The 13,429-nt window shown below is 46.5% G+C and overlaps 1 protein-coding gene across 2 annotated transcripts in view; it reads left to right on the forward strand.

The window, feature by feature from the left end:
* Positions 1-13,429, forward strand: part of PIK3R2 (phosphoinositide-3-kinase regulatory subunit 2) — a 107,296-nt gene that overhangs the window by 83,222 nt on the left and 10,645 nt on the right. For both annotated transcript variants that reach the window (XM_040326898.1, XM_040326902.1), the window contains exons 12-14: positions 592-734; positions 5,060-5,236; positions 8,403-8,474. In XM_040326898.1, the coding sequence (XP_040182832.1) occupies positions 592-734; positions 5,060-5,236; positions 8,403-8,474 (392 nt within the window). The remainder of the gene's footprint in view (positions 1-591; positions 735-5,059; positions 5,237-8,402; positions 8,475-13,429) is intronic.

The raw sequence follows: 13,429 nt of genomic DNA on the forward strand, positions 1-13,429 counted from the left end.
AACGTAAATTATTCGGTGTAAGCCTGCCTAATTCAAAGTAGGTGGGCGTGATCCATTTAAATGAACCGTGACCCCATGCAAATGATGGTCCAAACGAACGGCGCATGCTCAGAATCACGTCGAAAATACTCCCTAAGATACGACGGCTCAATGCCTACGGCGTGAACGTAACCTACGCCCAGCCCCAATCACGTACTACTACGTAAACGACGTAAAATACGACGGCTGTTCCGTCGTCCATACCTTTGCATGGGATGCGCCTCCTATAGGTGGAATAACTTTACGCCGGACGTACGCCTTACGTAAACGGCGTATATTACTGCGACGGGCGCAAGTACGTTCGTGAATCGGCGTATCTCGGTTATTTACATATTCGACGCGTAATTCAATGGAAGCGCCCCTTGCGGCCAGCGTAAATATGCGCCCAAGGAACTTACGTCGGTCGGACGAAGCCACATTTCAGGCGTATCTTGCATTAAGAATCAGGCGCATAGATACGACGGCGCACATTGACACTTACGCGGCGTAAGTGTTACCTGAATCCGGGCCTTAGAATTTTACCATCCATGTTCTCTGTTTTGTCCAAAATAGGAACTACAGATGAAGCGAACAGCCATTGAAGCTTTTAAAGAAACAATCAAAATCTTTGAAGAGCAGTGTCAGACCCAAGAAGCATTCACTAAAGACTACATTGAAAAGTGTCGCAGAGAGGGCAATAACCAGGAGATTGAGAGGTACCATACACATTTCTTAATGTAAATTGTGAGACTTCATTCTTTTGGGGTCCCCATTCCTAGGGTAAAGGAACATTTAAAACCTGTCCTTGGATTTGAACCAAACAAGGTAACACAATACACAGTAAATCAATGATGCATTAGTTTCTTACATATGACAGAAACCTTGAGAAATATTGCCACAAAATGTAATCCCAGTCCCTAAAATAGAAGCTTTATATAGTAGAAAATTTAGAAAAACTGCGCTAATTGTAAATAAAAAACAATAATCAAAATAGTACAAAAATAATGAACAAATGCAGCGATTCTCCTGTATAATATAGAACACAGTATGGCATATATAAATAGAAAATAAAACCGCGCTAGATAAAAAGTTCATATGTTTAAAAGTCCACCAGTGCTTGAAACTATAGGCTTATTCACAAAAATCCATCCACCATCTTCAACATGCAAGTTCCACCACCAGATGATAGAATTATCTCCTTACCAGACCCACATGATCCCCTTTCTCCAAGAATATGCATACATCAATCTCCAGGGCGCCTCTTGTTTGCTTGTATGCATATATGGGTGGTTTTTATAGAAGATAAAAAAGCTCAATATACTGTAGTGTAAATCCATAAACCTTTTTGATCGTATCATAGAATATTGCTCTTACAGCATCCATTTTGTTAGAATGCCATAAGTTTGGTGTGCTGGCACATGCACATCCAGACAAACCCATCCTTCCGGGACACGAATGGAAACACGAGGTGACGTCAGCACGTCGCTCAGCCCTATGCGTTTAGCCAGAGATGACGTCGTCCAGGGGCTCCCACTACTGTCACAGCCAGGAGACCCGAGAAGAGGAGGAATAGGGCTGCTCTGTGCAAAACCACTGCACAGAGCAGGTAAGTATGACATGTTTGTTGTTTTAAAAAAAATAGTCTTTAATATCACTTTAAGATAATTGGGCACTGGCAAAAAGTTTGCTAGAGTTGCCCACAGTGCACGCTCCTATGACCAAACCACCCTGAGATTCCACTTTGGTCACCTGACTAAGCTTGGGAAAAGTGCGTTTGAGCATGTGCCTTTGAAGAGGATTGTCTCTTTGGGAGTTCTCTTAAAAGAGAAGTATGGGGGGGGGGGTTCCCCATTATACTTAGGAGGATGCAGCATGGAACTGATGCTGCAGCTATCCCCCCGGCGCCTCTGCACTGAGAACCGAATGATCAAACATCGCTGATGGCTCGGTTCTCACAGCTCCCCAAGTAGAGAGCTGCCGAATGACAGCAGATCTCTGCTCTGTGCAGGGTCACTGGATTGCTGAGCCGTGGAGGGGCAAGGAGCAGCCATCTCAGGCTCTCATCAGCTCGCTTAGACCGGGTATCAGTCCAGGCACCTGGCGAATCCAGACTTTGTCGTGATGACGTGGTGCCTGGACTGATTCCTGTGACATCAGCAGAGACAGGACTTCAGTCCGCTCTCTGCTGAAAACGGGTCATAGGTGTGCAAAACTAATAGCACTCTTGTGACCCTTAGGAGAAGCCCAGCCAAACAAGCTCAGGCTGGACTTCTCCTTTTACATTGAGGTAGAAGTTGCTCCCTACCCGAATATCCCCAATCATACCTCCCTATGAATGGGCCTTCTCTATATTACATGTACAATCTGTTCACTACCTTGTCATGGCAGACCGTTCACGTCTAAGAAGGGCCTGCTGAAAAGCCTTTGTTCAGGATGCCAGTGATGAGTCCCAGAAGGCAGGTGTATATCACAGCTATGTAGTACTGGGATTCTCAGCTGTGCAGGGTAAGGGGTTATGGTGTGGTCCGTCTCAAAGAGGATAAACTACCTTACAGCTTTCTCAGGATTGTCAAGTCCTGATAATAGGACACAGAATTCTGAGGCTTGTATAAATTTTGGGTGGAAAAAAGCCTCTAACCCTGACTACGGGTACTTTGGTCTTCAAGGGGTAACCCGCCCTGTAAGAGAGGGCTGAAAAGAGCAGGAAGTAGTCAGTAGGTGTTCATTAAGGATGAGCTTCGGCGTGTTCGCACACCCCACGTGCAGAGCCTGCCAGGAAGTCGGCACTGCGCTGCGCTAATAACAGGCAGTGAGACTTTTCGCGATCTATGCAGTCGCGCATCGGGACAATGTCTCACTGCCTGTGATTAGCGCAGCGCAGTGCCGACTTCCTGGTGGGCTCTGCACGTGGGGTGTGCAAACACGCCGGAGCTCATCCTTAGGCCCCTTTCACATTGAGGCGTTTTCATGCGGTACAGCTCTAAAAATAGCGCTGCTATACCGCATGAAAAAATCATGCCCTGCAGGCTTCAATGGGAAAGCACGCGGTATTAACCCCTTTTTGGCCGCTAGCGGGGGTTAAAACCTCACCGCTAGCGCCCGAATATCGCGCTAAATACACGGCTATACCATCACAGCGGCTCCACCACCCAATGTGAAAGCAGCCTAAGTGTTCATGAACTGTTGAGTAAAACAGGAAACAGTTTTGAGAGATTGCTGGGTGAAACACTTCTAAACTGCTGGTGACCTTTCCTTTGGACCCCTGGAGCAGGTGGGGACTTGAGAACCTGTTATGGGACAAGCGTATGCTGGTGGAGAGCCAAAAGTCTCTATTGCTGTCTTCTTTCTGTTCCTTTCTTCTACCTGTTTCTACTTGCTTCTTCAAGAAGCAGATCACTACAGGCAGGCAGCTTTGCATTTAGGCAATTTTTTCTTCTTTTTTTTTTTTATCAGCCCTGTTGGGGGGGGCTTTGGTGAGATATCGTGGGTCTTGTCAGACCTCTGGCATCTCCCCTTAAAGACAGAGAAAGGGACTAAGGACACAGATTCCCCAGTCCCTTTCTCTGCAGCTTCAGCTGAAATAAATGGAGAGAAGCTCCTCTCCATTCATAAACTGAAGCATCGTAAACACAGGTTACGATGCTCAGTTATGTGAGTGATCACTGACTCTGTTCATTCGGAAAAGGTAGGAGCCCGGTTTAGCGGCTCCTACCTTTTCCGAATGAACAGAGTTCTCTGCTCTCCTTCCTGACAGATTGAGGGGGGAGAGCGGCACGGAGGGGGGGAGAAGATGGCTCGGAGGGGCACAGAAGACGGCACAAGGGGAGAGAAGATGGCACGGGGGGAGCATAGCACGGAGTGTTTATTTAAATAAAATGTAAATAATAATAAAATAAAAAAACGCACTGACAATCCACTACAAGCCCCCCCCCCTAAAAAATAAGAAAAAAAACACCATTGTCACATGACATTAAAAACAAGTATCGGTATTCGGTATTGGCGAGTACTTGAAAAAACGTATCGGTACTTGTACTTGGTCTCAAAAAAGTGGTAACGGGATAACCCTAGCTACGGTAGTCTTATCCTGCCTTGAAAGCTACAGATAAGGGGCCCTACAGCTGTCCTGAAAACGCGTCAGACTGAATATGCACAAATGATTCACTGTATATCTTGTTTTTAAAAATGTATTGCCGGTGATGTTTTGCACCTGATCAATTTTTACATATTTTCTAATAATAAATATCAATTAATTTACTTCTTGCTTATATAGATTTTCTTTGTTGCCTGAAAAATCCCAAATACTCACCTTGGGGGGTATTTGTTTGTTTTTTGCTCTGTGTAATAGTTTCGTAGAGTGGCTCAGATTTTCCCCTTACCTCCCCTCTCCCCACCCAGCCGCATCATTCCTTCACAGCGTTTTGTGAATGGCTGAACTACAACTACCGTCATCCATGGGGATGACGGCTTGTAGTTCTCAATGAAATTCCAGGATGCTGATGAGCGCTCTAGGTAGCTCAGTGATTCTGCCATTCAGTAACTGCCTACCCATACGAGGTAAGAACAGACGGCTATATTGACAGTCTACACTGCGCCCACGATCTGCATCAGCAGATATCCTGTTTACCATTATCATAAAAAGTAAGATAAAGTCCATATTTTGGCTTAACACCAGAACTGTAGTAGAGGGGATATTTTTTAATATGAACACTAGTTCTGGTGACTCCCCTGAGATTCCCCCACTTACTTTCTGTTTTCACTATCAGAAAGGAAGAAATGGGAAATTTCCCCAATGAAACACAGATGGCAAAAAAAAACCTCCTTTACTCTAGCCAAAACCTGTAAAAATAGTTTGTCTTACCCTAAGTTTACAATCTACTTACATATTGTTTAGTATTAGAAAAACACAAATCAAATTTACAAGCGTTCAAAGATATTTAAAAAAAATCTAAAAACATACATCACTGCATGAAGCAAGGTTTTACACTCCTGTACTTCAGATATTGCTTTGTTTTATCACATCTCTTTTTTTTTTTACCAATAGAATCTCAACCAATGCAGAAAAACTAAAGTCTCGAGTGACTGAAATTCATGACAGCAAGAAGAAACTAGAGCAAGACTTAATAAAACAGGCAACTGAAAATCGTGAAATCGACAAGAAAATGAACAGCTTGAAGCCAGACCTTTTGCAGCTGCGTAAACTTAGAGACCAGTATCTGGTGTAAGTAGGATGGTGCAGAAAATCTCTATCTGGTATAACATTTTATTTTCAATCACTCTTCTGCTTAAACAGTAGAAGTGCAGAAACAGAAATGTATCCATTTCATAAAAATATTAAAGGGGTTGTAAACCCTGTTTTTTTCTTAAATAACAAATATATCATACCTCCACTGTGCAGTTCGTTTTGCACAGAGTGGCCCTGATCATCATCTTTTTGGGTCCTCTAACAGCGCTGGTGGCTCCTCCCCGCATCAGTAAATCACCTAGAAGAAGTGCTCTCCCTGGTTGTTACTGTGCGGGCACGCTCCAGAGTCCAACATTTGCGTCCATAGACACAGAATGCCAAACTCGGCCCCACCCCCTGGGCGCCCGTGTCATTGAATTTGATTGACAGCAGTGGGAGCCAATGGCTGCGCTGCTATTAATCTATCCAATCAAGAGCCAAGAACCCTGGCCAGAGAGGTAGAGCGCATCTCCGGAGTGGGAACGACTGGGCTCAGGTGAGTAAAATGGGGGTGCTGGGGGGCTGGTCAGTGACAGAAGTCTTTTCACCTTATTGCATAGGATGCATTAAGGTGAAGAAACACAAGGGTTTACAACCCCTTTAAGGTGTCTATTAACCCTTTCATGACTAAGCCTATTTCTGACATTTGGGGTGGGCCGGATTCAGATAGATTTGTGTATCTATCTGCCGGCGTAACGTATCTCCGATACGTTACGCCGCTGTAACTTTGGGCGCAAGTTCTGTATTCAGAAAGAACTTGCGCCCTTAGTTACGGCGGCGTAACGTATGTGTGGCGGCGTAAGCCCGCCTAATTCAAATGGGGATGTTGGGGGCGTGTTTTATTTAAATTTTACTTGACCCCACGTTTTTTAAGACACTTACACCTGTCGGATCTTAGGGAAATCTATGCGTAACCGATTCTCTGAATCAGGCGCATAGATACGACCTCCCGCACTCAGAGATACGACGGCGTATCAGGAGATACGCCGTCGTATCTTGTATCTGAATCTGGCCCTTGGTGTTTACAAGGTAAAAATCTGTATTTTTTGCTAGAAAATTACTTAGAACCCCCATACATTATATATATTTTTTAGCAGAGAATCTAGAGAATAAAACAGCGATTGTTGCAATATTTTATGTCACAAGGTATTTGTGCAGCGGTGTTTTTAACGCAACTTTTTTGGAAAAATTAACTTTCAAGAATTAAAAAAAAATTTAAACGTACAGTTAGCCCAATTTTTTTATATAATGTGAAAGATGATGTTACGCCGAGTAAATACATACCAAACATGTCATGCTTTATAATTGCACACACTCGTGGAATGGCGACAAACAACGGTACCTAAAAATCTCCAAAGGCGACGCTTTAATTTTTTTTTTTTTTACGGTTACCAGGTTAGAGTTATGCCGCGTACACACGACCGTTTTTCATGACGAGAAAAATGCAATTTTTTTAATTGGTCATTAAAAGCGATCGTGTGTAGGCTCCAGAGCATTTTCTCGTCGTGAAAAATGGGCATTAAAAATTTAGAACATGCTCTAATTTTTCTCGTCCTTTTTCACGTCGTGAAAAACGGTCGTGTGTAGGCTTTAACGATGGGGAAAAAACACGCATGCTCAGAAGCAAGTTATGAGACGGGAGCACTCGTTCTGGTGAAACTAGCGTTTGTAATGGAGATAGCACATTCGTCACGCTGTAACAGACTGAAAAGCACAAAGACTGAAAAGCGCGAATTGTCTCTCACCAAACTTTTAATAACACAAAAGCAGCCCAAAGGGTGGCGCCATCCATATGGAACTTCCCCTTTATATTGCCGTTGTACGTCACCACGCTTTGCTCGAGCATTTTTTTTCACGATCGTGTGTATGCAAGGCAGGCTTGACAAGAATCACGTTGAGAAAAACTTTGTTTTTCCCATGACATGAAAAATGGTCGTGTGTACGCGGCTTTACAGAGGAGGTCTACGGCTAGAATTATTGCTCTGATGATCGTAGCAATACCTCACATGTGTGATTTAAACACCGTTTACATATGCGGGCGTGACTTCTGTATGCGTTTTCTTTGCTGCGCGGGGACGGAGGGCGCTTTAATTTTTTTTATTTAATTTTATAATACAAAATTGTGCTTTTAAAAAAAAACATTTTTGATCACTTTTATTGCTGTCACAAGGAATGTAAACATCGCATACTAGCACATTATGAAATACTCACCTTAGAGTGAATCCTTCTCAGCGGCATGCAGTCACCGCTCAGAGGGCTGACTTCTTCTCCTGTCCTTTCTTACGGGATTGTGGGCTCTGGCGCTGTGAGCTCTGGCAAGGAGCTCTGAATTTCCGGCTCAGTAAGCCATCAGACCTTTAGAGCGCATGCGCCGCTGACATCAGCAGCTGCATGCAGGGTAATATCTTCTAAACTGTGCAGGTTTAGGAGATATTCATTTTACCTACAGGTAAACATTATAGGCTTGCCTGTAGGTAAAAATAAAAAAAGCAGGGTTTACAACCACTTTAATTGGATATCATCATTGTGCAGTATATATATATATATATATATATATATATATATATATATATATATATATATATATATATATTTATATATATTTATAACAGAGCTGGAGTGTGAAAGGGAAAGAACTGCACAGGAGACAATCATTGTGTGTGCTGACAAAAAGCATGCTGATAGATAGCAGAGTGAAAGAGAAATGAGCTGAAAACGGTCCTGCTTTTCCTTACCGTCCAATAAAAGGCACAGGCTGGTCCAGGATGAACTGTGCTTAGAGGAAGCAGGTTGAATGATGTGTGGAGAACAGAGAAGAATAGTTTACAGCAAAGCACTGGTAGGCTTAGCTCTGCCACTGCAGTAATAAAGACATAACTGTGCTTCACCAATCCAAAAGGAAACAACTGTTGAATAATGCTTTTATAACTTTTATGGTGGTGCTGCGAGCTGCACATTCTTTACAATCTATTTTTAATGTAAAGAGCTTGTTTAATCAGAGCTTCTAGCAAGTCAAGATGGCTGTAAAGAAGCTTGCCGTAGGGTTTTACTCAGTTTTACTAATGTGCATATGATCATCTCCAAATGGTATTTCGTCTGCTGTCTCCATGCATCTTATAGCTGTTGCCTATATTCTGTTTTATTGTCCTGTCTTGTATTTCAGTTGGCTGTTTGGCAAAGGGGCTCGTAACAAAGATATCAGCGAGTGGCTGGACCTGAAGAATGAAGCTGAAGAGTAAATATTTTCTTATTTTTTATTTTTTTTTGTTCTTTCTATCTGGTCTTTTAATCCAATATTGTAAATGTAAAACCGCTATTATTTATTTGCAATAATCTGAATATATACTGTATCCCTAAACGATTTTGTAGGCTTACGCTTAGCGCCACAACATGCATAAAAGCAAATAGTTGTTGAAATTCTTCCTCCAGCCTAACACAAGGTTGGGCAGAAAGCTTAAAGCGGAGGTCCTCCCAAATTTTTCTTTTTAAAAGCCAGCAGCTACAAATGCTGCAGCTGCTGACTTAAAAAATTACACTTACCTGTCCAGCGCGCCCGCGATGTCGGCAGACAAGGCAGAGCAATCGCTCGTCTCTCGGATGCTGCCGCCGCCATCCTTGGTGAGGGAATCAGGAAGTGAAGGCTTCACTGCCCGATTCCCTACTGCGCATGCGCGAGTAGCGTGGCGCACCGTCATTGGTCCCTGCACTCTCCCGGGACCAGTGTATTTACCAGGAGACAGCGGTTGGGCGCCGGACGTCGTGTAGACTCCCGCAGATAATGCAGGATTCTATGCCCGGAAGTGGGTGCAAATACCTGTCTTAGACAGGTATCTGCTCCCCCCTGAAGGGTGCCAAATGTGACACCGGAGGGGAGGAGGGTTTCCGAAAAGCGGAAGTTCTATTTTTGTGTGGAACTCCGCTTTAACGCTAAACTCCAGGAATTCAACCACTATGTAAAATGTGCTGTACCTTTTTCGTTCTCAGCTTCTGTATCTGCAGAGTTATATTTTGCTGCTGTTCCTGCCCCTCCTGCCATTTAGTAAAACGTTCAGTTGTAAATAAGAGAAGTATGGGTTTAAAAAAAGCCTTTATCATTACATAGGTGGGTGCAGCATTGATCCGATATTGCATCTGTCCCACGCAACTTCTAAGGCCTTGTACAGACGACCGGACAGTCCGCTGAAAACGGTCCGCCGGACCATTTTCAGCGGACATGTCCGGTCGGAGATTTCTGTCTGATGGTTGTACACATCATCAGACAGAAATCCGCGCGTAAACAATACGCGGGGACGTGGCCGCGCCGTCGCTGCGACAATGACGTGGGCGGCCCTGGAAGTTCAAAGCTTCCACGCATGCGTCGAATCAGTATGACGCATGCTAGGGATGACGGCCGGTCGGACATGTCCGGTGAGTCTGTACAGACGACCGAACATGTCCGACGGACATGGTTCCAGCGGACAGGTTTCTTAGCATGCTAAGAAACATTTGTCCGCTGGAAACTGTCCGATCCGCCGGACAATTGTCCGGTCGGGCCTACACATGTCGGCCCCTTCTACACCACTCCTATGTCACTCTTACTGCAAATCAAAGCTTCTACATACCTCAATTAATGCCGTTCTCTCGTAGACACAGTCATGTGACTCTCCTCTGCTGTTTCATTGATGGTCACATGACCGCTCTCCTCCTCCTATCACAAGCTACACTTGTGAATGAGGCGGATGAGGAGGAGAACAGCCAGAAGGAGCGTCCTTATCTCAGGTATTAGAGAGGCTTTGATTAATTTGACAGAGTGACACAGGAGGAGCGTTTTAGGAGAAAGTGCTGTCATTAATGTTTTCTACAGTGCTGTCCCACGGCCAGGAGAGGCGGGTGGCCAGCCTGCTACCCTCCCAGTGGGTAGCACTCGGGCGGACCGCCCGAGCCCCGCCCCCCATTGAGAAAAAATCCGATATCGACGTATAACACGCAGGCATGTTTTACCCTTTTATTTCAGGGTAAAAAAGTGTGTGTTATACGCCGATAAATACGGTATATAAATTATGTATTTCTCTTATCGTCCATGGACGGACGCAGCTCCTTATACAGTATCTTGACAAGTGGGTTATGATCCTGTTCACAGGAGAGGACTAGGCAGAAACATGTTAGATACATGTTACTTTAACAGAGTTGAACAGCCCCGCCCCCTTCGGACATAACCCTACTTCCTGCAGTATGCAGCCTCAGTTTCTTCCTGCCTAGAAAAGGAGAAGGACGTATGGCTCCCTTTGGGCCCAGCGCCCTGAGGATATTTTTCTTTTTCGTTTATTTTCTTTCTAGAATCTTCTATCAACTGTCGGCTGAGAGACAGGCTGGATATATAGATCCTTGTAGTCTCCTCAGTCTGGCCAGCGAGCGTGAGCACACCTTTGCAAAGAGGCTGGGTCTGCCACGACATACCCCATGGCTTCTGGGGTGGCCGGTGAGCTTTGGCTCCAGGGTCCACATATGACTGGGCTGTGGTGTTGTCTCACTCACAGTGGACCGGGTCGACAGCTACTCCTACGCGGTGTATGCCTGTCAGAAATGCGTCAGTGGGTCCTCGCAGGGACGGGTAAGTACAGTCCTTCCCGCTTCAGCGGGTCGGTACGGCTGAGCATTCCTGGGGTTCGGGGGTCCTCCTGTCCTCCCTTCCCTGCTCTCTGTCATATTTCCCTCTGCTGTTCTATTGCTGCCGGGGTGGACCGGTGGGGGGGGGACTAATTTCCCCACCAGGGGACTGTGGGGTGTCTGGGCCTGTGTTTTTTTTTCCTGTGGGGGTGTATTTGCTCAGAAAGGCCTCATTAGGCCTTCTCATCCACGTCGCAGTGTTTTGCTCCAAAGACATGTGTGCCCGGTTAAAATGGGGGTGACTGCTCTCCCTATAGAAGGGACCCCTGCTTTCAATGACCATACTGATAGGAGGTCCGAGGCGCTGACCCACTCCATGTTTACCATTCTGGGGTCTGCATCGCGGCCTGTTGTGGCTGCAACCTTGATGTCTCAGACACTCACTGAATGGCCAAGGTTTTGCACCAGACTGTGGAGGAGCACCACCTCCCTCCCTAATTTGTTAGACTGGCCGACCAGTTGGTCCAGGTTCTTGTATATGTCTGCGATGCTACACAGGATGCAGCATCCTTGATGTCCAGAGCCTCTGTTTCAGCGGTGGTTTTGCGCCACCTGATTTGGCTGAAATGCTGGTCTATTGACCAAGCATCCAAAAAAGCCCTGGCTGATTTACCCTTCAGGGGTGGGAGGTTTTTTGGTACCTCGCTGGATGACATTATCAAGGATGTCACTGAGCGTAAGAGCACTCTCCTTCCTCAGTCCACCAGGGGAAAGGAGCCGCGCCGTGAGCCGGGTCCTTCATTCCCCGCTCAGAAGCGGTATTTTTTTTCATCGGTCAGGGCCCGCGGGTAAACCCTCCCAGGCCAACAAGGGCTCAACTGGGGGACGGAAACGTCCCTGGGTGCATAAGCCGAACACGCTGGCACCCAAACCCGCCAATGCATGAAGTCTTGCCCCTGCTCGTCTCATGGGTAGGGGGACAGATTCGCAGGTTTACAGCTAGGTGAACCTCCCTGCTCCGACCAGTGGGTCTGCGAGGTGGTCTCTTCGGGGTACTAGGTAGTTCTTTCCTATTCACAGAACATATTCTTTCCCTCTCTTTCTTTGGTCTGCCCTGCTAGGGGCAGTGCAGGACTTGCTAAGCTGCGGGGTAATTTTACCTGTCCAGCAGGACGAGAGTTTTCAGGGATTTTATTCAAATCTGTTTAGGGTCCCGAAGACGGACGCGGTCCGTCCAATTTTGAACCTCAAAGCCCTCAATGCCTTTGTGAGAGTAAGGGAGTTCCGCATGGAATCCTTTCGTTCGGTGGTAGCTACGCTTAATCCAGGGGACCTTCTGGCATCCAATTCACGCAAGTCACCAGAGGTTTCTGCGCTTCACGTTAGGGGAGGACCACTATCAGTTTGTGGCTCTTCCCTTTGGCCTAGCGTCAGCACCAAGAGTTTTCACCAAGGTGCTCGCACCGATCCTAGCTTGCTGAGACAGCGAAGCATTGCCATCGTGGGCTACTTAGAAGACCTTCTTCTGAGAGCAGCTTCTGGCTTAGAATTGGAGGAGGATGGGTCTATAGCCAGCCAGACCCTCCTAGAGTTCGGGTGGGTGTTAAACAATCAGAAGTCAGTCCTGGTTCCAACTCAGCGTTTGGAGTACCTAGGATTGATCCTGGACTCCTTGGAAGCAAAGATCTTTCTTCGCCTGGAGAGATTGAAGACTCTTCAGTCTGCAGTGAAGGTGTTGACATCACGGAAATGGTTGTCTCTCCGTTTTTGCATGTGAGTCCTGGGCCTGATGGTAGCATCCTTCGAGGCGGTTCCGTATGCCCAGTTCCACACTTGTGTTTTGCTGAAAGACATACTGTCCAAGTGGAACAAATTTCCTCTGTCTCTGGGTCGTCAGATTCAGGTAAGCCACCTAGTCAGAGTCTCTCTGAGTTGGTGGCTGAGATCACCGGCTCTTCGGTCCGGGTAGTCGTTTCTTCCCTTCCCGTCTAGGTGATTACAACGGACGCAAGCCTCACAAGTTGGGGGGGGGGCGTCTGGGGGGTCCAGTCGGCCCAGGGTTGCTGGACTCTAGCGGAATCCTGTCTACCGATCAATGTCCTAGAACTCCTGGCGTTCAGGCTTTGCCTCTCCTCGTGGTCAAGGAGGTTGCTAAGTCGCCCGATCAGGATTCAGTCGGACAACGCCACGGCTGTGGCTTATGTCTACCGTCTGGTAAACTGGCAAGCGGACTACCTGAGTCGCCAAATGCTGGACCAGGGTGACTGGTCTTTGCACTCAAAGGTGTTTCAACTCCCTTGCAGGAGGTGGGGCTCACAGGGCGTGGATCTCCTGGCCGCTCGTCTCAACCGTAAGGTGTCGAAGTTCGTGGCCAGGTCTAGTGATCCCTGTGCTGACGTGTTGGTGGCCCTGTGGGGTCAGTATTGGCTACTTTATGCCTCTCCCCCATTGAAGTTGCTTCCTCGGCTGCTTCGCAGTGTGGAGGCCGAGGGGATCTCGATGATTCTAATCGCTCCAGATTGGCCTCTGCGTCCTTGGTACGCCAATCTTGTGTGCCTGGTGGCGGATGTACCCTGGCGGTTGCCAATGCGGGAGGACCTTCTG

This window comes from Rana temporaria, chromosome 1 (assembly GCF_905171775.1).
Source record: "Rana temporaria chromosome 1, aRanTem1.1, whole genome shotgun sequence".
Classification (NCBI taxonomy): domain Eukaryota; kingdom Metazoa; phylum Chordata; class Amphibia; order Anura; family Ranidae; genus Rana; species Rana temporaria.